At 36.0% G+C, this 27,491-nt stretch overlaps 1 protein-coding gene across 2 annotated transcripts in view; it reads right to left on the minus strand.

Annotated features, from left to right (window-relative positions):
* Positions 1-1,833: 1,833 nt before the first annotated feature.
* Positions 1,834-27,491, minus strand: part of PLEKHH2 (pleckstrin homology, MyTH4 and FERM domain containing H2) — a 55,762-nt gene continuing 30,104 nt past the window's right edge. Inside the window, exons 11-29 of one of the 2 annotated variants that reach the window (XM_050709985.1) lie at positions 27,021-27,157; positions 25,809-25,919; positions 25,470-25,556; positions 24,788-24,946; positions 24,001-24,081; positions 20,646-20,825; positions 19,621-19,729; positions 17,016-17,128; positions 15,244-15,423; positions 13,310-13,407; positions 12,669-12,846; positions 11,507-11,662; positions 10,029-10,126; positions 9,492-9,633; positions 8,606-8,751; positions 6,885-7,014; positions 5,944-6,030; positions 4,086-4,223; positions 1,834-3,028 (exon numbers count right to left, since the gene is read on the minus strand). In XM_050709985.1, the coding sequence (XP_050565942.1) occupies positions 2,846-3,028; positions 4,086-4,223; positions 5,944-6,030; positions 6,885-7,014; positions 8,606-8,751; positions 9,492-9,633; positions 10,029-10,126; positions 11,507-11,662; positions 12,669-12,846; positions 13,310-13,407; positions 15,244-15,423; positions 17,016-17,128; positions 19,621-19,729; positions 20,646-20,825; positions 24,001-24,081; positions 24,788-24,946; positions 25,470-25,556; positions 25,809-25,919; positions 27,021-27,157 (2,513 nt within the window). In that variant the 3' untranslated portion in view covers positions 1,834-2,845. The remainder of the gene's footprint in view (positions 3,029-4,085; positions 4,224-5,943; positions 6,031-6,884; positions 7,015-8,605; positions 8,752-9,491; positions 9,634-10,028; positions 10,127-11,506; positions 11,663-12,668; positions 12,847-13,309; positions 13,408-15,243; positions 15,424-17,015; positions 17,129-19,620; positions 19,730-20,645; positions 20,826-24,000; positions 24,082-24,787; positions 24,947-25,469; positions 25,557-25,808; positions 25,920-27,020; positions 27,158-27,491) is intronic. The other variant, XM_050709984.1, reaches the window with a different exon arrangement.

The raw sequence follows: 27,491 nt of genomic DNA on the forward strand, positions 1-27,491 counted from the left end.
GTGTGGTATCTTCTAAGTAGGTTTGGGGCTAGCTTAACACAGAGCAAGTCCCCCAGAGACTTGCACAGCTCTTCAAGCCACGCTGTTGAAATGTTTGTGTAAGAGACTTTCCTTGCTGTTAATTTTAGGGAAATATTTGCTTGAAGAGGTTACTACCAGACTATGGAAACCATGCTGTTGCTAATCAAAATCCTGAAAAAAACTTGACTGTTTAGTGTTGTATGGTCATGCTGTGATTCTGAGTATATTTATTTCATGAAAATTACACAGTATTTCTGGTAATGTGACTGTATATGGGATTAATGATGACCCATCATAATTAAACAGTCATATTAAGTCTGGAAGGTGCTGCCAAACAAAGGGAAACTAGAACATGGATTGCTTCTGGCATTATGATTTAGGGATATTTGCATCACCAGGAGCTTAACCCTAAAAAGCAAAGCAGTTTCTGAATTATCTACCTAAAAGCAGGAAGGAAAGTCATACTACATATATCGTATGCTGCTTTATAAAACAGCTGTTTGTAAGGCAGCAATTGTTAATGAAATCAGTTTAAATGACTCAATATCTGCACATCAGCTTTGTGTAATGTGTATCATTTTGTCTCCAAACTAACCAACTTAATTCAAAGATTTAAAAAAACTACATGAAGAAACTCACTAGTGACATGCCTCACACTATGTCCTAATGGACAATTAGGAAATAATTGCTAGCTAGAATATTCTAGGTTGATTGCTATCATAATTTTGTGATGACTTTTTTGTTTGTAAATTAACTTTCTAAGCATATTTGAGAAGCTTTACACTACAACCTGAGTATAACTGATGCAGTACTATCTGTCTGAATTTGCAAGTACCGTCACCCAACCCCATAATTATCCAGAAGTTAACTATACTGCTGATCTCAAAGGGACGTTAATTCCTAACCCAATTACACCACACTACCTGCATCGTTTCACCTGGGGAGTCTGCACAAAAAGATGCTGCAGTCAGTGCCAGGGTCTCTTGTAGCTTCCTGTGTGCTTGCCCTGATGATGGCAGATCTGCCGTCCCCTAGGCGGTAAACCTGCTGCTGCTGCCCCTGCCTCATTGAAAGAGAAATGGCATAACTACTTGTGAAGGTTGAAAGTTATCAGAAGCTCGTTCTGCATTTCAAACATGAAGGCATCCAGATATAGTATGTTTGTTATATGTTTGTACTTTTCAAGACAAAGCACTGAGCCATAAAGTGGAGGCAGTGTCTTGCAGACTTTGCTTGTGGCAGGATTTTGAGAGCTTTCAGAAGAAATGTATTTATCAAGTCAGCCAGCCAACTTGTCTTTCCACTTTTTACTGCTATGTTTTTTTTGCAAACTGTATCTCCAAACTAACCTATTTCAATTCTTCAGGAAGATACTCCCTACCTTTTACAGAGGGCAAACAGCTGAAAATTACTCCTCTCTCAATCTGTATATGTGTATATATGAAATGTCATAAAACAAAGGAGTTTTTCAACCTTCAGATACTAATATTCATCATTATGAAATTACTGCAGACTAAAATAATGAAGGTTAGCAGTAAATGATTAATGATCAATGATCATCAGCATGAGCAAAAGTGGAAATTGTGAAATGTGTATAAATCAGCGATTCATGTTTAACTACCCCCTTTATGGCTGGACCTAAATTATTAGATTACGCTGCTGATCTATTTCAGAGCCTGCAGAAGTGGTTTCTTTGCACAGAAACTAAAATGTGAGGTTTGGAACTTAAAATGCGTGTCATTTCTATGTACTTGACCCTACACAGTAATGAAGCTTGCAGTTGAAAAAGGTAACCAGAAAGTACTCCCAAGTCCAATAGTGCAGATGCAACATTTTACCTTTAGTGTGCAAGAACATTGTAATTAGTTTTATAATACGAAATGTATAGATACAAACAAAACACAACAAATACACCTTTTACAAAATATTATTCTGTATCACTGTATATATTATACACATGGCATTTTATATGTCACTTATGTCTCCAAGCTCAACAATTCAAGCAATGGCTTTCTGTGTTATTCCTGTGTTTTGAATCGAGTCATTCTTGCATCTGGATTATATTATTATTTCTGGATTAAAGAAGTTTAATAAAACTATACTAAATACAGTGCCTGTTCAATTTAGATTTTTCCAAAAGGCTGGGGTTGAGAGGGATTATTTAGAAATGTGTCAGGCCAAGGCTAGAGATATGCTAAGTAGAATAGCTGTATAAAAATGGCTAAAAGGGTATTGGGAGAATACTTGTTAGATTTGTAATAGTTACGTGATGTGTTTGTGTGTTTTTTTTTTTTTTAAGAAGAAACAATTCTAAAACAATTTGCTCTTTTTAGCCCCGTGGTGCTTGTATTGCAAAACAAAGTGGGGTGATGGAAATGGAAAATATACTATTTGACATTTTTTAAAACAAATAATCCTTTAAAAAATGAAGGTCATAGAATTTGTATTTTTTTAAAACGCAACTGAAGAGGTGAAGACAGTTTGGTCCCTGAGAAAATATCTGGAAAATGACTAAAACGTATACAATTGTTCCCAAGGCCACCCCTCCCCATCACTATCAACAGACACATTTATTTTTGAGCTATAGGGACAAGCCACCCCCGTGAAGCAGAATTCTTAAATCGGCTCATCTTCATCATTCCAGTTTGTGCCAGGGCTTTAATTAAAGGGTTCCTCCTGCTATATACCACTGAAATGAATATAAACCCGTCCTCCTTTCCTTCATTTACAAACCTGCTTATGCAGTATGTCTTGTACATCAAAAAGTTTTCAATCAGTGTAGAAACCATGTAGCAAAGATGCATTATCATGACAGGTAACACTTTCATAACAAAGTTGGACATTTAGTTGGTCTGTTGTTTGTGAGCAGTGTCTGACTCCCCATTTCCTTGAGTTTCTGTCCACTTTGAGGTGTCAGTAATGCTGGAGCAGAGAGGTGATGAGCAGCTCCTTTTTGCTGATGAAAGTTGTTAATATAGCTGGCAATCAGTAGAGTGATCTCAAGAATCTGTAACAGGAACACACAAGTCTCTTTGAAAAATACAGTGACGTGTTTTGACTGCTGAAAAAATAGCTAACTTTCTGGCTAGTGACAATCAGCTGGAAAAGTACTTCTACTTTATCAAACAGCCTAATGATGGGGAGAGAGGAAACGCTACTAGAGCTTTCTTCTATCACTGCTTTCCAGTAATATAATGTTATTCCTATCAGTATGCTGGATACTTTGTCTTCAGTCTTAAATGATTCAAACAGGTCACTCCTTTCATTCAACTTTGAGAGGCATTTTGAAGTCCAAAAGATGATGCTCTTAGAAAAATCTTTCGTGACGTGTTCCCTCAGTTTTCCAAGAAAATAACCAGAGCTCAAGGACTCAAGATGCAGAGTAGGTAAAAGGAATGAAGACATCTGGGAACTTACTGTATTTTCTCTTTGCATTCCGCCCAACTTTGCCTGTAAGGGCACAGTCTGAGGGAAACTTGAACAGATATATTTTACTAAGTCTAACTGCATGAAGAGTCATGACTTTACCCAGATTTATATGTAGAATTTCATATTCTGTTTTATAGATTGTTCTGAATAACAGCAGGAGACTTCACATTCTGTTTTTTGTTTGTTTTAAATATAGTCAATCTTACCAGCGAATGAGAGAATATAGATTTAAAAAGCTTGACAGCTCCTTCACCAAAGGCAAAAATATCCTAGAATTTTTAACAAGTGACAGATCTTTCAGATCTTGTATTCTGCAATTCCACTGTAGAACAGAAACAGTTTCTTAAAAATCTATGGTGCTGATCAATCAGACAGACTATGTACTTACATGAAAAATTTGGAACGTTATATAAAGGGACATGAAAAGAAAATACATCAGTATTGTCACTTATATTAGTAACTGCTCGTATATTAGTAACTGTTTCTCCCTCTAAAGCCATCTGGCAAAAGTCAATAATCTCAGAATGCTAGGAATAAAGAAAGTGTTTCATCTTTCACATCTGTTAAGGATTCACCACTAGAAAAAGTAGAAAAGTAGCAGACGGTGGGGAAACTATTTCAGGTAATATACCAACCTTGGGTTTTGTCATGGCAAAAAGGAGTTTTTCAGTTGCTTTGTCCTTTATCTGAGCATCATTAACAACCAACATAAAATCATCTTGATAGCCTCCAAAAGTCATCAGACTCTTATATGTATATGTAACTGTCAATCGCTTAAAAAAGAAAACCCAAAGCTATAAGCAGGTCAATGCAAGAAAAACAGATTATGACAAATACATCTCAAAAATACAACTGCACGTGTATTTTTCAAAATGTTGTTAGCCTCTTATGAATCTTGAAATTAATTGTAAATTTTGGGATAGATTCATCCAGACCTTCACAATGAGGAACTTCCACTGTATATGACAAGACTCTCCTTAGTTAGACTTCTGTTTCTATTCCAAATTAATTAGATCATTAGATTATTATGAGCAGGTTTCAACGTAAATCTATAATTCAATTTACTTAACTCCTGACTAACTTTGAGAGAAGCTCTTCTCAGGAGTTCCACTTGAAATTGAAGTAGTGTCTAAGTAAGTTAAATGGGAAGGTGTATGACATCTAAAGTGATTTAACTCCAGGATTTCTTTCTGGGCAGTGATATAGTTAATAGACACACAATTAAATGTAAATTCCATTTTCTTTTTTTCCCACATCTCCGATGGTGCATAAATGCTCTTCAAAGCTCCTCTGCATTGCTCTTTCTGCTCTTACTGTTCAATGTTCAACACCACGCTAATGGCCTTTGAGTCTACAATTAGCATTTGGTTTATCATTAACATCATATTAATGTGCTTAAGATATTCAAAAATTCATCATGAGACAATACCCATATGATAACTCACTTTACTTGTTTGATTACTAAACCTCCTTTTGTCCTTATTTCCAAGCAGTGTTTTTAATTAGCTGCTCCTTGCACCACCAGTTCTGATACCCGTGATCCTTTCTGCAGAAAATCAGGATATTCTCTGGAAACTGAGCATTTCTTAAATGGAAGGCAGGGCCTGTCTGCATTGTAAACAGGCAGTGCTCTGCAGAAATCCCACAGCTAGCTCTGTGAGCAGGCAGTGTTTATAGAGCTTTCTGCAGTCTGATGCAAGCTCATTTTGCTCATTCTCTGTACACAGCTACTGTATAGCTGCTCTTTGCTCTCATGTTTTTTGTTTTACTGTTCTGTGTTTTTTTTTTTTAACAACAAAGAAATGTAATGAAAAGGCCTATATCAATGCAATTATGAAGTCGAGATTTTAATTTTCTGATATTCAATATTAACACTTGCTAATAGCAACATGCCATTCTATTTCTTTGCAGGATATAAATTAAAGCAGGGATCTTCTCAGGCACTGCCTTTTTACACTGATTACCATGAGTCGTTTTCTGTGAAAACTTTTATTGCAAATCAAAGAAAAATCAGAGCCTAAAATGACATAATTAAATAACACTGGGTTATATTACCTACTATTAAACAAAAATAATACAATGAAAATAACAATCTTTTTAAGTAGCTGCACTTTGCAGAGTGTATGTATTATGAATAATAATGGAAAATGAAGTCTTCAGGAAAAGAAAATTAATGTTATTGTAAGAACTGTAACTATGGATCTCCTGACATCTGCATGATTAAAATATTAACATTTCATTGAAAGATATAAAAACTATTTCTGATAAACAAAAATAAATTCAGTGCAAAGAAATTGTTACTTATTTCTATTATTAATACTCCTATAATGGTAACATGAAAGTGTTTTGAAAAGAACGAATTTTTGCTTTATGAGGAAAGACTAGATACCAGCATGGAAGTCTAATGCCATCTTTTGTGTACTGAATCTCTCTATATACTCAGTACTAAAATCTACTTTGACCAAAATAAGTAAAGAAAAAAAAGTCACTTACCATAGTGCTGTAATCGAGGATGCTTATGCCATCCTCATGTACAGCAAACCATATGAAGGATTTCTCAAGTGAGGAGGTTGCTAGAGGCTACAAAGAGAAATGTTCTTTAATTACTACTTCAAAATGAGACAATATGTAAATAACTATTAACATAAGCTAATATAGAGCTCTTCTCATCCACAGATCTTACTGAGATTTACGCTGGGAGGGAACTACAAAGCCATGTAGTAGGCCACTGGTGGAACTGTGAACGCATCCTAATGCTCCTGAAGCTTCTCCCAGTACTTAGTCCAATAAAATGTACAGTCTCACTAATAGAACTAAAAAAAAAAAAGCTTATAATTTTGTTTACTGGTCTATGCATGTGAAGAACAGAGTGCTGATAGGTAATTTATATATATATTACATATAAATAAATAAATATATATATATATGGATTACCTAATGAGACATAAGGGGGCAAGGACAATTCTACTTAACACAATTGTTTGAATCAAGAGAATAAAGGTACCAGTGGTTTAAGAGAGAGAGGCCAGCACAGAAGGGAGTGCTCCAAATACCCTTAACAACATTTACTGTTTCTGCAAGGTTCCGCTTCCATAACCAGTTAATGATGCCTTTCAATATTCTAAGAGTTATCAGGCAAAAAAGGTATGAAACAAAAAGGCTCTGAAGATATGAATATGTAAGAAAAGGTACCACCTAGATTAATAACGTAAACCAAGCAGTAAGTGTATTGGAAAGTTATTAATATGGTATACCTATCACTATGATTGTTACATTTCAGCAGCATATGGCTTAAACAAATCAGTAATTTGACAAGTGATTAAATCAGCACATGTGTATCACACTCATTTTCAACCAAAGAGTTTTCCAAAACCTCTGCAAATCATATTTATATTAAAAAACCCGCACCACTCAAATTCAGTACAGTTTCTTACTTTTGCTGCGAACAATTTAGCACCAAAGAAAGACCATTTTCTGGCTACAGTGAGATAAATGCGCACGCAGTCTGCAGCACTGTGCCCCCGGAGAGCCATCCATCTTGTAGACAATCGCTGACAAAGCTGTCTGTTGAAATGAAATATGTAATTTAGTTATTGAAAGGAATTTAAATGCTTACCCATAGCAAGCTTAATGAGCAAAAAAAATCCATTTGTTAAAACGATAATTTAAGTTAATGCAACGACTATCACTTATACAGTATCAAATAAATCCAAAACACCATTTAGTATTTTTATGCACATGAGAATGACAAAGTTTCTTCTCGTTTCTGCAACATTATGATTAAATATTGATGTAGCAATAACAGCATAAAGGAAGAGAATCAAGTACAGCTTTTAATGTGTCTCTAAGGTAATCAATCTAATTTTATCAGTACTCAACAGCAATGCCAGTTGTCATTCCAAAAATTCATCCAGATTAGCACCTGTGGCTGGTAGCAGATGTGGACAATAGAGCTTAACGTTACTCTTCCTCAGTGTATTTGGGCACTGCTACCAGAAAGGGTGCTCCTAATGCATGATGCATTCACACTGGCTCTTTTATTTTGTGACTACAAGGTGAGTTGGTTCTATAAAATGATCCCATGGAAAATGAATCCTCCAGAAAAAACTTGGCATATCTTTCTAGCACTCTGAATTCTAGGAATAACTCACCCTGCAACCACAAGATCCAGCCCAGGAAAAGGAAGGGGGAATGTGTTGTAAAGGTGAGATCCTTCACTTGCAGCTTACTCTTACTGGAAGTTTATGAAGTCAAACTGCACCCTTAGCAAAGAACACAGGAAACACAACAGGTATAGAGGGGTCCTTTCCCTTCTATACGCTTCCAGCTTCTGGAATTCATAGTTTAGGAACTAATTGAACAGTTTAACAGGCTTAGCCTCCACAAATTAGTCTGATCTAGTGCTTCTTACACTTTGTTCTCTGAAATTAATTGCATAACTCTTTATTTGTTGAGCATATACTTTTGAAAGTCCCTGTTATGTTCTGAGTATGTAACAGTGTTGCTTTGTGTGTATGATAACAGCTTGAAACTCTCAACCATGTAGGGATAATGAGGAAAACATTACAGAAATGTGTTTTGGACTTCAAAATTGCTAAGACATTGACTTTAGGTAATTTTTTACACTGTTATGATATTCTTTATATGAATAGGTGCTGAGTAAAGTAACGTGCAAATGATTAATTTTATATTAGGTGATATATTAATAGCAAGTCCACCAAGTTACTGTATTGCCAATTTGACTGGCTGCGAAACATTGCACATTTGAATAGCAAACACTCAGATCAGACCCTCATGCCCTTTATTTTCAGTAGTTCTTTTCTATGCACTTTTCTAGTTCTGTTCTATGCACGGACCTAAATTTACATTTGCTGAGTAAGAAAAATAAGAATTTCAAAATCTCTGGGGTTTGTAAAACTATGTAGTAATTTGTCTGTTCTAAAGCTTTTACTAGAATGCAATGCTTAATGATGATACTCTATTTAGATTAGAAATGTAGAGAGGAAGTGGCTTCTTTAATTCAGCAAGAATCTAAGTTTCAATCACAGGTGTAGGTAAATATGGCAGAACAGGAAGTTGTACCTTAGGAGAATTAAAAAAATCCTCATTTCACTGCTAAGTTTTCAGAGAATGTAAACAGCAAAATATGTCTCACCTTAATTGCTCCTCTGAACAACCATGCCTATATCTCTTAGGGTAGAATCTCTCCAAAACTTGTTTTAATGTTTGATTGGATTTGGACTGGGAAGTGACTTGCCCTGCTGGCGTTGAGAAAGGCCTTTCAAAATCTCCGATTTCTACCTAAGGGTAAGACCACAAAGAAGAAAAATATTTGTTACTGCAGGGTAATTTTCTTGCTGGGTATTTATTTCTTCTGTCTTACCAAGGAAAATTAGAAACAGTTTGTCAATAATGTGTATTTTTCACTGATACAGAAGCCATGCAAGTAATTTTATTTTATATTTACCATGCAAGAAAAAACAAATATCAAATATAAATTGTACAAATACAGGGTATAATACTATCTAGTTCTGCTGTGAGTTTGCTACATCTTCAGCTACACAAACCAGTTTAGATTTGAGTAACACCATCAAGTAACTTTCTCAGTAACCTTCCTTTGCTTGAGTCTATTTTTTTTATAAATAAAACAGATTTTATCAAGACCATTGCTAGTAAAGGAGCTTTAGGGTTTCATTAAACAGCTGTTACTTTGGTATATTAACTTGCAGAAATAATTTAAAAAATAGCAAATGAAGAAATGATACGTGATTAGATGATACTTAATCAAATAGGGCCTGACTGTGTAGGAGGGTAAAGAAAGCTTTATCCATACTGGTGCCAACACTAGTGCTCACTGTAGAGCATTTCCACTGACGTACAGAAGTTAGCTTTACACAAAGATTCCAGCCCAGCCTATTTCTTGCGCTATCATATATAAAAGGTGAAGGCCATTCGACTGCCAAGCAACCCTGGACCACCTCCTTAATTTAAGGTTTGCACCTGTAAAACTGCTGTGTGAGCCATTAATGCACCAGGATTACCTGAGCCAGAAGAGCAGTCAGTTCCATTGCTAGTTCTTTGTTTACAGGGAAAAGTCCATTGACTATTTGATCATTCGTCTGATAGACTAGCAGCAGCTTCTCTCTGTCCGTCTCCCCATGGACTTGAACTGAAAAATAAAGCCTGCAGAGAAGACAGAAAGTTATTAAATAAAGAAGATGGGAACATATGTTAGTCCTGAGGACTGGTAGTATTCTGAATATGACATGTTTACGTCAGTGTCAGAACACATTAGCAGAACACCACTTGTACTTAAACCAGTGGGCAAATACTTAATTTCAGTCTTCTGAACTCAGTGTTGCCCTTACTTTTTTATAGCACCCTCCTCACCATTTTTTGAGGTAAAACCCACCGCACCATATATATATTTTTAAAATTGCTCTAGTTACACCCATTTACTATTTTTATTGCAAGTTTTGAGTCAGCCAATATTTTTCATATGAAGAAACTGCAGAAATTAAAAACAAAAAAATATAAATCCTGAGACAAGGCAGAGATGTTATAACTGCTATACAAACCTGTTTTTGTAAGTAAGGCGGACAGTCCTTGTACCTTCACATTTCCCAGGATGTTGTTCTTTGGAGGCTTGCTCCCATTTCGAAATAATGTCACAGATCTAGAAAGAAATCAGTAAGAAAGCAACTTTTATTTGTATTCATCTTTCAAAAAATTTGAATAAAAACTGGCTATGTATTTTAATATCATTTACCTATTACATATTGGAAACTTACATAGCTTGAATCTTTAAACTAACTAGAGGATAAGCTTACTAGCTGTTCTTAGTTGGAACATTTAATAATCAGCTTTTCTGTTTGTTTATCCTGGAACACGCACCCTAACTTTGCAAATAAGCCATAATATGTTTATGTGGAAAGGACAGGTACTTGATTTAGCAGCAACCAATGAGTATGTAATTATACAAAGTGAGTTGCTATATAATTAATCAAATGCCTTTGATCTCTGCCTTCTCTTTCTGCTGTATGCTGGAGATTTTCAGGCCCCTTCTACTAACTGTCTGTTTTGATGTTTGTATGAAGTTTGTTAACAAAGTGCACTGAGGGTGGTTTCTGACAAGTGGTGCATGCGGGCAGACTGGGAGGAGGCAGAACAGAGGTCCAGTGAGTCCTGCTGGACTTCAGGGCACCATTCTTTCACAAAAGATCCTTTCTGGAAGAAGTAATGTGAACAGCTTCTAAAGCTGCATTTACCAAGGAAATAAGTATTTTTAAAAATATGTTTTGCTTTCCATATGGTAGTTATTATGGTGGGGAAGCAGAGCTAATCAGATGACCCTGCTTGTTTGTCATGAAGAGCTAGCAGTAACTTCCTTTGTAACTCAAAGTGCAGCTGTGAGCGTTGGCCAAAGAGTGCAAAAAGACTACTTGATAGAAGCACAAAAAAAAATATCATTCATTATTTGCTAAAAGGCTTGAAGAATATTCTACTAAAACATAGATTATATTGCATTTTGCCAATCTTGGCTGCAAATAATTTATTATTAGTAATAGATGGAACTAAGATCCAGAACAATGATAAGCCAAAAACTGGAAATTTCCTGAACCCTAATCATTCTGTATTTAGATAAGGAATCCATTCTTTATTTTAATTCCCCAAGATTCCCGTGCTAGTATCAATGACTTTTTGGACCTTTTGGGGCTATACCAGAAATGCTAACTGAAATCTCTAAGTGAACATTGGATTCCAATCACTTTTTGGTTTTAAAGGACTGTGATTAGTAACAGCTTTCTTTTTTTTTTTTTAGCCCAGCTGTTACTTCCATGATTAATATCAGTCTCCCAGACAATGCTTTTAAATATAGTTCACTGAATGAATTTCATTAATTGAAAAAGTGATTTTTTCATCTTTCACATTATGAGGAAAAAAAAGACAGTTTTCAGCCTGAAAATATTTTCCTTTACGTCGTCTGAAGAGAGCTCTGTAAAATGAAGATATTTTGCTGTTTTATATGCACAGCTCATTAAAGGCTTTTATTTACCTTGATGTTCCCTTGAAGACAGTGCTCTATATCCTTGCCAGAGGGATCATCAGAAAACAGTGCAAATCCTGACTGAGCTGGTTTCCTCATTCCTGTATCCTGGTTCAGGGTGTTCAGAAATTCTTCCACTGTGGTAGAAGCATCAAACCCAACAACCTAAAAAAGCACCCAAAATGTTTTTTGCTATCAAGCACTTGGAAAAAAAAAGAATTAAAGCTAAAATTTTGAAGAAGGATAGTACCTCTAGAATAACAATGGGAACTTAAGATCCATTCCATCCTCTGTGGATAACTTACCATCAGTGGAACTTACAAATTGGTTATTTACTGATCCCACGGAAGTAATTTATTTATTTAATTACAATTTTCATAGCCCTTAGGAGATGTATTTTGAGCAATATATAAATAAATGAGCAGTTATTCCTTTTCTTCTTCAGACTTCATTTTTGAAACTTTTTAGGGTGACTTAAGTACATGCTGATTTTTCTCTTTTACTTGGCATGCAGTAAGCAATTAAGAAACTTAGAGGGGAAAAAAACCAGAGTTCTTCTGTTATCTGAAATAAAAAGATTATTCAATACAGTTTTGACTTCATATAAAAAATCACTTTATATCTTGTAATACTGTGAATTGTTAAAAAACTCTTTTTGCAAGCTCTCACCACTAGAAACAAAAAACAGGACTTGCACCCCTATGCCCATGGAAAGTTTTCTACAGGCTTTGACTGATGAAGTCTGAAAGGTTAAGAATGAAGCTGTGTTTGTTCTGTAACAAATAGGGTTATCCTTCGTGGCTGATAATGGAAGTTATAGCTGTGTTTCAATGCCATCAGTGAGATATTTAACTTTAAAGGTATCTTAAGAAAGGAAATGGAATTTAATACCTTTCTTCTTCCTTCAGTCTAATTCATTCATCTGGTGGCCAGGTTAAATAAGAAATGTCATTCATATTTCTCACACTTAAGTGTTTTTTCCCAAACATTTACTCTTCATTGATCAAATCAAACTCAAATACCTTGTGCCCACCATTGCTAGGACTGGCACAGGATGAAAGCTGAACAATGTTTACCTTAACACTTAAAATTCTGTTTCTGATATACTTCACATATATGCTGAAAGCACAGGTTAGGGAGCGCTTAGATTTCACGGTCTATTTAACATTACCTGATATATGCCATTCATGAAATGAACTGGAATACTAAAGGGTAGTGAATGGTGGTAGGGGTTTCTTAGAAGAGTTGAAAGAATTTCCATTCTGGAAGGTCTGGCTTCTCGGTCTCCATTCTGCTGGGTACGCTCTACACATCGCTGACAATATATTGCGTATTTCCCAAATTCAGTTCTGTGACAAAAAAAGAAATAAGGCAATTCTTGGGACTGATTGAAAGGATAGTAAACTGTGAGTAAAACTCTCTGGAGAGAGATGCGAAGAGCATTCAGATTTCACAGCCAGATTTCCAACATTTTTCCATGTTATAAGGAGAGTAAGTCTACTGAGACGAACAGAATTGTGCCAAAAATGAACATGGCTCAGAGCGTTTTGTGCAACTGCTACACTTTGGTCTTCATGCTTTTGCAACATGCAGTCAGAATTCCATTGCAGACTATTTTTCAAAACAAAGGATAACTTTTCCAAGTGATGCACAGAAGCAGCATGTATGACCTTTTCATGGCACCGAAACACAATTCTATTCAAATGCATTTTAAAATGTATGTCCAAAAAATGAAATATTAAATGAAAGATTGGAAATAAGGTACTTTAAGAAAGACTAGTCAATTAGCTGGCTAACAATATTCAGGCACACCTGGAATCTGCATTCTTCTTTAAATGAAGTTTAAGAAGCCAAAGGAATGGGTGCTGGGGCAGAAAGAGTCCAACGCAGAGAGCCAAGAGCTGCAAGCCCTGGACAAAAGGAAGACATTCACTGTTTTAAACATCTTACAAAGTAAAACTTCCTGCTGTGGCTGCTGGCCAGCAGTGAAGCTTACTGTGCCAAGCTGAGTAACTGATGATTGTAAACAGGAAGAAAAAACAAAGAGAAAAAGCTGAGTAAATGAGCATGTCACCTCTGGAAGGCCAAAATGCTCTCTATTTACTTGTGTACAACATGTTTCTTTTAGGGCCAGAAATGTGGAAGTAGATCAGTTTGCACAAAATGCAGTTAATATACAGGAAAAATATGCTACAGCTGCAACCCAAGCACTAAGATGTAAGGAGCAGCCTGTGCAATTTTCATTCAGTTCCCCTGTTCATATACATAATGAAGTAACCCATAAGACATTTTCCTCCTACAAAATAGTCAGGAACTACTGAAAATACAATTATTCATTATTTTGGTGTATTTTCATTGTTCAATACGTATCCATAGCCTTCACTTAATGCACACTGCTCTCGTGTACTCTGGATTCAGGCTTATTTTTCTTTCTTTTCTCACAACTGTAGCAATGCTTCATACTGAAATTCAGAAAACAGGGTTTCTCTACCTTGGTTTATCTGACTTGCCTGGTAGTAAATCAAAATTTGACAGCACAGCCAGAGATACTCCTTTTCATCAAAGAGCAGTACTTTGATGGAGGATAGCATCAACTCTGTTTCAGGAAGAAACTGTAGCAGAAGTAAGTGTGGGAGACTACAGCATGACTGAGTTAATAATTTAAGACTTAAAAAAAAACATGCGTGAGGCTACAAATGTTTTACAGAACAGGTTAACCCTTAAATATCATGTCAGTGGATTATGGTGGCTACAGTTTATTTATCCGTATTGGAGGGAAGGCGTCAGCAGTGGTTGCAAGTACCAAACATGGATTATGGTTAGTTTAAATTCCGTAAGATGTATGTAACTTCAGTGTGTGCTAATTCACGTGGATATGCTATGTCTTTTATAAAAGCTTAGTAGATATTTTAGCAGTGCTTACATGCTGTCCATTCTCCAAATAAGGGCCATTTCTAGGTAACAGGTATGCCTGCTGGTCATGTTCTACTTTCTACAGGAAATCCGGAGAAAACTGTGTCCATTAAAGCCTTAAAGCGGTAATTTCCTTTCTCATTTTCTGATTGATCTCCTAGTTCTGTAGGTATGACTATATCACGTGCACTGTTATTCCAGTTCTGTTAGTTCCACATGGATTATAAGTATTGCCCTTCCTTATAATTTCAATTCATTGATTTGTTGTATATTTAGATACCACTGAAACGCTGGCAGTGGACAAGGGTGAAGAATTTTAAGTATATATTCATAATCTAGCATGCAGGATGCATGCAGAACAGCACAAGAAAGTAAGAGGTGACATCTATCAGAAAAGCCAAGCACATCTGAAATTCCACAGCATTGCGCTACAGGTTTTCTTCACGCTTATGCTACAGAGACATCTGTCATATGGTTTTGCCCACCAAGGTTCCTGATGCAGCACCTATCTTAGGAAAGATGCAGTAAAGGAGAATTAGGCTCCACATATCATGTCTGAACGCTTTTTACTTGAGGATACCCCACTGTATGTCAAGCCTTTAAAAAAAGCACAGGCACAGACATAACCTGTCATCTGATGTGAGTACTTTGATGGAGGATAACATCAGCTTTGTTTCAGGAAGACCCAGCAGTAATAAGATGTTATTTCAGAACTTATCTGCTTTTAAGTAAGCAGAAGCTATGTACGTACAGAGACTCTTGGCCATTCTAAACAGTCTGTAGTTCTTTCATGGCTGTTGAAATAAGTACCATTAAAACAAATACCGGGTTACCTGTATTGGTCCTGTCTGGTTTTGTGGATGCCGACGTCTAGTCTGTTTAATGAGCTGGCAACAGATCTCATTTTGAAGTTCAGGATGCGTGAGGCAGATCTGCAAAGCGCTCTGGGCCAAAGATACATGGTAGTCAATGGCAGGAGAGTCAACTGCAGCATTTATAAACAACTGGCAGGTCTAGAAATAAAATAATAAGCAAGTGAGTTTACATACAAAAAGCTCCAACAAATCTTTTAGACGTTCTGCGTATCAAAAATGTGCTACAATTTAAGTCACAATCAGTCAGTTTACCTGCGAAAGGGAGGTGAAAAGGAACTGGAATGGATGAAAAGCTATAGAGAGACTTAAGACAAATATACCTCTTAAAAAAAAAACAACTTTTCACTCTGTGTCTAATGGAGGGAACACTAGCAGGAATTGCAACAGTTGTGGCATTAGGAAAGTTTATGGACACGCTGAATGTGCACAGCTTACCCCGTGCAGGTCTTTAAAATGCAAGGTGGACAACTCGCAATGGCAGCCAGTGCAAAAAACTTATGCTAGGAGTGAGCACAGTGTGGTGGGACATGCACAGATTAGAAAACAAGATTCTATGATTCTATGACTCAGAGCCACTTGTTCTACTTCTTGGCTTTCCCTGGTGTTTTTACAAGTGGGTACATATAAACTTTCCTACCACCGCTGCTGTCTTAGGGAAGCCAGGTGTCAGTCATTTGTTATGCTGTATTAGCAAAAAACTTCCTCATCATTCACTCTATTTAGTCTACATGATAGTTCTCTTGATCACGATAACTAAATTCATTTGTTAAAACACTTCCTTGAAGATGAATTTTCAAAGTATACAGGCAAAATAGAAGATATGAATGGAAGCCTAATCTTTCTCATCTATCTTAAAATGTGGAAGTGTTCAAGGCCAGGCTGGATGGGGCACACGGGTGGCATCCCTGCCCATGGCAGGGGTGTTGGAACTAGGTGATCTTTAAGGTCCATTCCATCCCAAGCCATTCTGTGATTCTGCGTGTGGATGCACAGAAATAATCTTTATCACCAATGCAATATCTGAAACATAACTTCCTGTTTCTAAATGAGTTCCCTACCTGACTTTTAAACTGATTTATACAACATTTTAATAAAAGTCATACAAGTAATCTCTTATTTATTTATTTTAGGTGTCTGTGGTTTGACATAGGTCTGAAATGTATTTCAGAAAGTGATTGCCAAATAGTTATCAACTCATTTTTGTCAGGGAAGTACATTCCCTTTTACATTTCCATGCTGCAGTACTGCTGGAACTAAGGTGGATCTACTTCTTTGAAGTGTGGCTGTAACTGAACATACAGTACTTGAGATAAATTCCTTTCTAGATCCTAACCCTTACATCCAAATTTTCAAGACTGCTAATGCTCTAGGGAATTTGGTCTTTGGACTTGTGCAGTCTCTGTGGAGAATGCTCATTTATCCAAGCACCATGCTTACCAAACTGTAATTTCTTTCACTGTGTACAGAACAGCAAGAACCTATTTTGTCTCTGTAATAGACTTTATTTACATCCTGGCAATTAGTTAATGCTCAAGAGCAGCTCACCTGGGTGAGGGTAGGAGAGAGGAGAAAGAAGGTTAATGGAATTGCAGCACATTCTGTCTCATAGGTATCAGCCACCTTTCTGGCCCTTCAGTGGGAAAGATACAAGGTCTTACCAGCACACAAAAATTTTCAAGAAACAAGCTGAAGCTAGACAGTTGATAAAAAGGCATTTACTGCGGTTTTACCTTAAATAATTTAATTGCTTCAGTTTGCAAAGCTTCTGATGGCAATGTTGTAAGAGGAGAAGCGATTCCTTCTTTGCTGTGGCAAAGGGTAGGATGTCTCCAAATCTGAGAAGCTGAACAGATAAAATATGTGCTTTCTGCAATTAACTCAGTACAGCAAGTTCAATTTTTTACTCATCATTTAATGAGAAACAAAATGTCAAACAATCAACTTAAATTCTATTTGCTTTTTTTTTAAAAAAAAGCTTTCTTATCTTAAAAGACTGCAAGCATCAGATTTATAATTTAAAAGGCATTGTCTTCAACACGAGAACCCCTTAACACCTCATTAAATAGTGACTCAACATGAAGATATGTCCTGAATCTGTAATAGCTGAACGTCTCCTAAAACCTTATTAAACAGACTCAGAAAGAAAGCAAATACCAATCTAACTGTATATTCTATCAAGTGTTTATTCTTTTCACAAATGATCTTTGTTTTCTTGTCAGCACAATATCTTTCTGCAGATTACTTTTTTGTTCTTCTAGACTCTGACACTTAATAGTTCTAAACTAAAGAAAAGCTGAATCTACTAAAACACTTATCAATTTCTGAGAACATGGATTCTTCCTTGCTATGTTTTTCACATCTGTACACTGAACTATTTCATGATGTTCTGACATAGGTGCTTGAAATGAAGCAGGCAGGCCATTTCAACAGAATTACTAGATTGAGTCTGTAAGAAAATAACAACACATTTAAAGAACATAAATTTAGAATAAATTCAATTTGCTTGGTTCATCATTATTTATAACCCAAGAAAAGGATACTCTATCATGTATTTTGTAAGTATCTTCTGGATTCTTTGGGATCTAGTGCAGTATTTTCCACAGTTATGGCATTCGTTGAATCACTTGCCTACTTGGGTACCTCTTTTCACAACACTTGTAAGAATTTAACTATCTTTGATTAATTTCAATTAGTTGTACTAATGGCCCAATGTTCAAAACTTACTGTGGGTGGCAGAGACAGACACATGAAAAATGCAATCAAATGAACTTTGTTGTCTTAAGAAACCAGAGCAAAAATTATGTTTCTCGGTGTACTCTTTGTTTGTTTTTGTTTTTAAGCAAAGTTCCCTCATTCAGAACTGCTGCATCCCTCCGTACTGCACATATGCCTTAGACTAGCTGGACTGAGTATATCAATTTCAAGAAGATAAATTGTTGAATTAGTCATCTTCCTCTCCCCACAATCTATGACTTCTTTGTGCTTATCTATACAGTGGGGCCAAGAAAGAGTCTCAGTGAGGTGAAGCTTTTAAGATACTACATCAGTTTCCTTCTGCTGAAATTCACAGCTCCACCTCATGTTGGTAGTGGGACCTGGCTTCTAAGTTCTAGTAGCTTATCTCAAATCATGATAATGAGTCTGTAGGACTGCTGGCTTTTGCTACAAACTGTGAGACTACATAAAATCATAAAACTTCTCAGGACCAGATTCTTTATGAGGTTTTATGCGAGAATAATTACATGAGTAGGAGTTTGCAAGATGAATCCTAAATTTGCTGGCACAGAACGTCAATGAGTCTGTCTGAGACTTCTGCTTGAATATTCAGAATTTGAAAACCAGCTTCTTGCGGGTCCAGCAAGCACAAGGCAACAGTATGTGCTGTTCTCCTTTTACAGCTACTACTTCATCTGTTCACAGCAGCACAGGATGTGATGGATAGCCACCGTTTTGGGAATTGGTGTGACATCAAGGTGAACTGTCCCCAGAGATGAATTACAAAGATGCTGGAATCTTGCTTCTATAGCACAGGCAGATTGAGGGGTATTTCCCACTGAACAGACTTTTGCATTCAGAACTGGAACAGTTGCTCTAGCTAAATGGATTATACCAGAAACACGAATTCTGAAACTTCACTAAATAAAACCATTAAATAAAAATATTTTTTTAAGGAAAACTTTGAAATACGAGGTCTATGGTCTTCTTTTAGGAAACACTTTTTTCATGTAACCTAAGAGATCAGGATTTTGAAATGCAGTTCTATACCTAGTTGCATCTAAAGCCCCCACTATATCGAGTGGGAGTTGGGTATCTGTTAACTTCTAAATAATTATCATCTGTTCTACAAATACTGTTCTAAATTTTGACCTAAAGTACAAATTCCATTCCGACTGATTTCAATACATTATAGAAACAAGGCCTTGGTAGTTGCATTTTTTATTGAATAGGAATAGTTTTGTTAATGATTTTATTAATGGTATTTTAGATAAGAGATTCAAAGCCCTGTCAGGCTTGTTCAGAGTGTTTTACAGAGCACGTTAGAGTCTGTGTCTGTAATACTGTTTCACAGAGCAGATAGCTCTGCTGGGAAGTTAGCACAAATGTAAACTTAACAAAAGGTTAACTCACCTGCCTTGTATAGACCAAAAAAATCTCATAATGCATGTAAGCATTTATTAAAAACTTTTAGAATTATGCCTAAAACTTAAATTTGTCTATTTTTTATTACTTTTTTTTTTTTTTTTTTTTTTTTTTTTACAATGTTAGGATAATTATTTTCTCACTATAACTGGTAAGTATGACAATATTAGTGTGTTGAAACAAAAAGAAACTTACTGGTATCACCTTCCATATTTAGTAATTTGCAAATAAGTTGTTCAAACTCAGACCCAACATTTACGTTGGTACTTCCAGCAGCAACCGTCAGATGATAAAGCCATGTGTCCTAAAGTAGAAAAATACACAGCAACTCATTCACTCCACCAGACTTTTAAGAGCATTAAAATATACTGAACATCAAGTTTTAAAGGAATTAAGTCAGAAGTTGAATTGGTTTTGAAGGATTCAGCTTTGTTGGAAGTAGCTTTTTCACGAAGATTTTTCTCTCAACTTTAAACCAACTGCCATACTCTCCTGTTGAAGCACAAAGGAGTTGGCCTTTGTTTCACTTTCACACCTGTACTCATGGCCACTCTATGTTGCAAGTATTAAGTAAGGAAAATTGGACAGGGCTCTCTTCTGAAGCCTTTTACCATCAGAAATCATGCCTAATTATCAGCGACTTCTTCCTTTCTTCTTCAGAAAGCTAATGTAAGTGCCTTTTTATCACTGCCAGATCCTGCTAAGCTGAGGAGTTAGGCCAAAAAGCAAAATGAGGCCTACAGGATTAGTCAGTACATAATAATGTAAGCAATATTAGCAATAGCAACTAAGCAATAATAATGCTTTTAACCACATCTATCACTTCCCTTATGTCAGTCTTCCCTACTGTTACTCCTAACAATGAAAACAGGTAACAGTATACCAGAACCTCTCCGGAAGATCTGCTAGAGGTCTGTCTACAAGTTATTGCAATGTGAGAAAAAATTCTCAATTTATAGCATATTTAGTATTCTACACCACCACCTTATGTAGGCAAGCCTAAATATTTTTGGCTATTTCAAAAGGGATTATCAATGATAGCACTGGTTCACAGACTGATCAATGTTCATGAAATAGGTACTTCTCTTTGTTTATTACATCAAACTACAAGACACATGACTTGCAGATCCCCTTTCCCTTCATCTTTAGGAAATGTTCATATCACAGCACCACAGTCATAGACATGTTACTGAAACTCAATTAAAAAGTCCTTTCATTACCTTCTCATGCTTGGATCCTATAAGAAGGTAAGTTGGTCCTTGATCTTTGGGGTGGATAACAACAGTGTAATGTGTTGATAATAAACTGCGACCACTAGCTTCATAATCTTCATCAGAGTCACAGGATCTATCAACTTCTTCAACCTTGGCCTCAAAAAGCTTGATTTGACCAAGAGGAAACTAAAAGTAAATATCAGAAGTGGTCAGAGAGCACATGTTTATTTCAGTGCATACTAATGTTATATTTCTTATTCTACAAACAGAAACAAACCAAAACAAAACATAAAACTGCCATCAATACTCATTTATATTTATTCATTTTCACTCCTGCCAAGTAACGCCAGATAAATGAGCTGTTGCAGACAAACAAATGATATGTGAATGATATGTGCTAAAGTCTGAAAGCGAGAATTTTTAAAATTCTTTTCCAGGTCTCCTTCTGTATCTAATTAATGTAATAAATGTCTGTTAGGGTGAGAGAAGTAAGTTTTCAGAGTTTCCAGACCTGCTTCCAAGTAAAAATTCCTTGGGTCAAGACTAGAGCCTTAATAATAGTCTTGTCATTTCAGAGGACAGCAGTGTTGAAGTATCTATTTTGTTCATGCTATAAATTCAAAAGGTAAATGTTTTGTGTAGCAGACCTTATTAATTTCTTTCATTCTGCAGTCCTATCGACCAAAATATTTGAGGCTTAAGTTGTATGTATAGTTATGATCATTTATCATGCAATATTTTGTATGAAATGCCATTCAAAAGGAAATTTTCCTAGAAGTATTTCATACTCATTATCAACAGGAAACCATAACAAACATCCATCTTCATAACAGGGTGAAAGGACTGACAGAGGCTGACAGTCCTTTCTGGCTATTTTATGTAAAGGTCCCTCCCTTTCCATAGCACCACTGCTCTTCCTCTGGCCATTCATACATCATGATGTTCAAATAAGTCTGGTATTTAATGTTGTAGAGAAGCCTTGACTATTGTTTCTGTATTGTTTGTGATGTCTAGTAATGTTTAGAGATTCAGCAGAAAGAAAGAGATGTTTCCCTTTGGCAAAATGATGGTTGGGCTCCAGAGCAACTAGCAGCTCATCTTATCTGTGCCATATTCTCGTACAAGCCTGGAGTAAGTGGTCTTAACATATTAACAACAGTGAAAAGCAGATGAGGCTGACTCTTAGCTTCGCAGTAAAACTGTTTAAAAAATGAAAACCTGATAGTGGAGAGTAGCTGCCAAGCCTGACTCAATCTCAAGTGGGTTTCTTGAATCGTGATTTTATAAAGTGAGCAGTTAATATAATCATTTGAAGTAAACATCACACAATGGTGGCTCTATATTTCAGTGTACTCCCTAGCAGGGATTGAAGATGCATGGTGTGATCTGTGTTTTCTGTGGCACTTCTGAAGCATTTAACTTTCTGAACAAGGTAGATTCTGAGAATCGTGAGATGCCATGGCATATAAAAATAGTCACAACCGATTTGTTCACTAAGTTTAACTAAAATACAATTGGCTGATTTTTTTATTTGCATTCCATTTTGAAAGGCCACTTAAAAGGACTCCATTACTGTATTAACTACTGCAGATTGTGTAATTTTTTCATGCACACTCACATTCAGCTACAACAAATATGTTTTTAATTAGCCAATTGTTCAACATTACAAATGAACTAGCTCTGGGAAACTTTTCATACATAGTATTTTAAAAACACATTCTGCTTACAAAAGCTAAATGCTTATTCTGTTGCAAGCTAGTAAATTAGTTTCAATTTTGCCTTAGGAGAGATAGCAAAACTTGTTCCAAATGTTAGGGATATACTCATAAGGAATCAGCAAACTTCTTGGATGCTTCTAAGGGCTTGCTAAAAACCACATATCTTCAAAGGTAAATGTGTGTAAATTCAGGTACTTTAAACATAGAGATTTCTTCATTGGAGAAAAATGTAACTTAAATTAAGTAAGTGTAAAATGAGCTAGAGGTCAATACTCTAGTCATTTGATTCCCTAGCTCTGTACTACATTTTTAAATAGTAATTAAAATAAAATATTCTGATGGATGTTTACGGCCATCTTATTGATATAGAAATAAGCTTTAGCTGAATGTTTAAAAATGGATAAAAAAAGGGAAAGACAACAAAGGGTATAACTAGCTTTATAGAGAGACTACAAACTAATGGGTCCAGTATGAATATTTGCATAGATCAGAAGTAACAAAGGAGATTTTCTGTATTTTTTGAACTCTTATGAGTTTTAATGGCTCAGTGGAGCGTTAATATTTTTGTCAGTGCCAGCAGTCCTTCTGATAGAGCTAGGTAATAAGGGCATGTATCAAATATTCATAACCTCAGGGATATTCAAAAGAATTCTTGTAGGCTTTCTCAAAATCTTGTTCCTGACCCAATTCCATGAAAATGTGTTTCTTGATGACAAAACACAATGGCCTGGGAGCAAAAGAACAAGTCAAAACTATGACTGGTGTCTTTTGTCCTGACTCAGCAGGTAATTATGACTGGAAATACTAGGGTCTGACAACATTCAGAAGTGCAGGTAGAGAACTGAATACCAGGCTCTACGTGAAGGAGTTAGGTGGTGTTGTGAGGGTAACCTAAAGCTGACTGAACTCCATTTCTTTCTTTTCTTCCTTAAAAAGTATTTTCCATAAGTTTCAGAAATCATTTTCTCTTCCCTTTCTCCTGCTTTCTTCCATCTCTGTTTCTAACCATCTCATCAGTTGTAGACCATGAGCTCCTTTCCCTTTTCTGATGGGGAATTGGAAAGGATCCCCCCATGTGACGTGCATCTGCAGAGCAGCAAACTCTATGCACCCTGCTAGTCCTCTCTGTCTTTCTTGTAGCACTGTAGAGGCACAGTGACATACCAAAGAACAAGATCGGAAGACAATCAAGGGATAAAAAAACCAGTCGTTTCTTGAATCTTGCAGTCACTGCCCACTGTAAACATATATTAAAAAGGGTCAACTTCTGGAAGTAAATGGCAACCAGATCTTTTCCAATGAATCTCAAGCCTGACAGAAAGGGAGTCCTGAACTGTCGGCAAATCAGTGCCGACACTCACTTTGGCTAAGGATAAGAAGATGCAGGATACGTATCAGGTCCCATAGGAGAAGTAGACTTATGGGTGTGCCCATCATTATGTCTATTCTAGTCTACACTGTCTATTACATAGGAACCTTCCAAGTTAAGAATCTGTTAAGTCTAAATGTCTGGTTATCACGATAAAATGGGTTTATACTACCCAGGCCAACCTGTATCTTAATAAAGCCAAAACTTAGTTTTCAAAGTCTGCTCACTCCAGTATGTATTCTTCCCTCACTGAGGAAACAAGTAAGGGACCTACCTTATCTTCTTGGTTACGGAAGTAATACAGAATTTTTCCAACTAGGGTACACCATACTCTTTTGGAGTATCCATGTTTCACCTGAAATTACAGAATATTAGGAACAAGCACGGTCAGAAAAATACCGACTACCTTTCACCATCTCTAGACTTTAATGATTCTGTGAATAAATGACTTAGTTCAAATTCCTTTCCACATTACTAAACAAATAATTAAAACTGCGTAACTCTGTTAAAGGTATCAGATTTAGGGCATCTAAAGTCCAGATAATGACCTAAAGCCCAGGAAAGACAGTATGAGGTTTTCACTTGGCTTTGGATCAGGCCTAAGGTAATGAAAGCTAAGGAAATGAAAGAACTGAAAGAGAAAAAATCCTTTTTACAGTATTCTTATTATCTTGAAATAACCTGTTCCAATGAATAACACTTAAAAGGGATCACTCAATTGAAATAAATTAGATCAATTAGCTACTGCAACTTATGCATGTCTCAAAGCGCCATGAGAAACCAGGGCACCTCTTAAATGCAAATGGAGAACTCAACAACTTTTAATGAATTAAAAAGCTGAAAAGAAAAAACAAAGCCAAACTCAAATGACCAGAAGAAAAGCTTTTGGAAAAGTAAGCTAGTTGGTAGTCCTCCTCAACTGTTCACTTTGAAAAGTGCTGGGAAAGCTAATACAAGTCTGTTTTGCTTGCATTTATTTCATTGTAGAACCATTTTCATCTAGATATTATTCTTAATAAATATGGAATAAGGCACATTTGGGGGAAGAAAAGTGTTCCTACCTTTGTAAGTAACCCTTTCATGGTTGGCTTGATTTCAGGCTGTATAAAAAGCGGACTAGCAGCCTGTATTTTAAGAACATTCTGTAGTACTTTGATCCATTCTTCTAAGATGTTTGGAGAATCTGCAGTCAGGTAGTATGTCCGTTTTTCTGTGGTCAGCTACGAAGTGGCAGAAGAGTTTTGAGCTTTAAAAACATTACACATTCCACCCCACAATTTGAGGGTTTTAACATACACTACCCAATGTAGTTTCACACTTTGGGGGGTTTATTTATCCCAAATAATTGTGCATTAACAAAATGTTCAATGGCCAAGCAGACCAGACAGAACCACAGTTTCTGAGACTCCTTCTGAAAGATTCTAGTACAGCAGAATTGATAAAACCTAATTTATCTTATCTGAAACAACTTCACTCAACCCTAATGTCTAGTCCCAAGACCACTCTCTTTTTTTTGTATCTGTCTCATATTGCTATAATCTGACCTTTGTAGCGACACAGACAAGACTATGTTTAGGCCTTTCTAACCCTCATTTTTATTGTTGAAATGACCCTTTGGTTTTAAGCAAAGGGCACTGATTAATTCCAAGACCACATTGGACTTCCAGTCCAAGAGTGACTGGGATGTTTTGGCGATGCACAAAATAAAGACCCACTGAAAAACAGAGAGAGAAAAGCCGGCACCTGAATTGTTTGTTTTCCATCACCCCTTTCAATGTGGCTAGATGCATTTAACTCAATTTGACCTTGAGGTTTTCGAATTACATCACTCTGTATGGAAAGAATGGAAGAGAGTATTTTAAATCCATCGACAAATGGTAATAAATAATCATAGAACTCATTTAAGCATTAATCTTGATAAATACTTCCTATTTACACATTGAGTACCTTGTATGCCTGTTGAGGAACTGAGTCCTCTTACAGCTCAAACACCAGGAATACATTTATTTTCATTCCAGCAGCCCTAAATTCTCAGTAGAAAAAGAATCTAATACTAAACAGCAAATAGCTATATGTACTTACTGGAGATTTGTAGTATAGTAATTCGCCTCCTTTAAGCACAAACCATCGTCGTTTCCAGGTCTTCACTTTACCACCCATTTTTAACAGATATCCAGATTTTTCCAAAGGTTCCTGATTATTTAGAAGTTATGTAAGAAGTAGTTAAGTACAACAATATACCTATATGCCCCAGAGATATCGTATAATTACACCACGCACACAGACATTTGAATGACTTATAAGCATGCTAAATAACAATTATAAAATTTTATGAGATTTTTGTTCCAAGGACAGCATTTTTACAAGCATTAAGACAAATGCCATGCATGTGTGATAACTAATTAATATCCCTACTTACAGTTATAGTACATGAAGGAGAGTAAGTGATTTGCCCAGAACTATACAAAGGAATGAAGAACATAATGATTCCTGATTTTACTCTAATTATTTATATTAAACAAAGAACAAAATTAATATGATCTAAATACATCGTGTTTCCCAAACTTTAGGGCCTGACCTACAGAACAGATATAACACAGTGTAATTTAGAGCTCTGCAAAGACATACGTTCATTGTGTACACCGGTAGAACAGAGTTCACAGTTTTACTCTGTGAAGAAAGCTTAAAAGAAATTATTTTTGTCATCAGTCATTCAATCCACTTTTATGCCAAGACACTACTAACGCAGACCGTTAAAAAGCTCACAGAGACAGACCCATACCCTGTAATGGTTTGGTTTCTTTGTCTGATCCTACTATGCTGTTTTGCTTAGGATTTCTCTAGTTTGCCTGAAGTCATTTTCCCAGTATGAGGAAGCTACAGAAACAAATTACTGAGCACAGATTTCTACTGATGCCTCCAGCTCCTTCAGTGGAAAGCCTTCCTATTTTTTTTGAATATTCAAATAATAATTTTAAGCTGATTTTAGTATTTTTATGCAATCTGATACCAGATCTGGTTCCAAGAAAGAAACTTAAGTGCTTTGAATTGTCTTAGGGAGTTGTCTACCTACTTCCATGAACTATACAGAAAGCTCAGAATTATCCTCCACCTTGTTTCAATTATTGCAGTCTTATATGGTTACTTTATTGCTGATATATTTTGCTATTTGTACTCATAAGGCAGTCTGTGAGTTGGCAAGACTGAATACAGGAATTTGGTAGTATTCTTTGAACACAAATATACACGCAGCACCACAGGTACACTTCTTCTTTAAAGAACTTCAGTACTTACATTTTTTCCATTATCAGTAGATGAGGAAGAGGTTTTAGGAAGTTTCTGCTCCGGCTCTGAATAGTCTGTATCTACTGAATATGCATCAGGAGGAATAGCATAGTCACTTTCTGAGGTCATAGAAGACAGAGACACACCTGAGTTAAAAGAGAGATATTTCTCTGTATTTTTATTTTTTATGTAACAACCAAATGAGGTCAGAACATCCATGCAGAAAGAATATCTGAGTAGGATATACAGGCAAACACAAGTATCTGCGTAAATCCATTAGGAACCAAGCATTTTTTATAAAAATATCAGCATATCTAACTATTAGTACAATGCTAATAACTAGAATCCCATTTTCTTCATAATTAATTGTTTACTTATGAATGAAACAAGAAGTAATTGTCTTCTATATATTATGACCTTCTGTTATATTACTACACCTTTTTTAGAGGAGGAAGTCAGTGCCCTATATCCCATTTATTC

This window comes from Cygnus atratus, chromosome 3 (genome assembly GCF_013377495.2).
Source record: "Cygnus atratus isolate AKBS03 ecotype Queensland, Australia chromosome 3, CAtr_DNAZoo_HiC_assembly, whole genome shotgun sequence".
Lineage (NCBI taxonomy): Eukaryota > Metazoa > Chordata > Aves > Anseriformes > Anatidae > Cygnus > Cygnus atratus.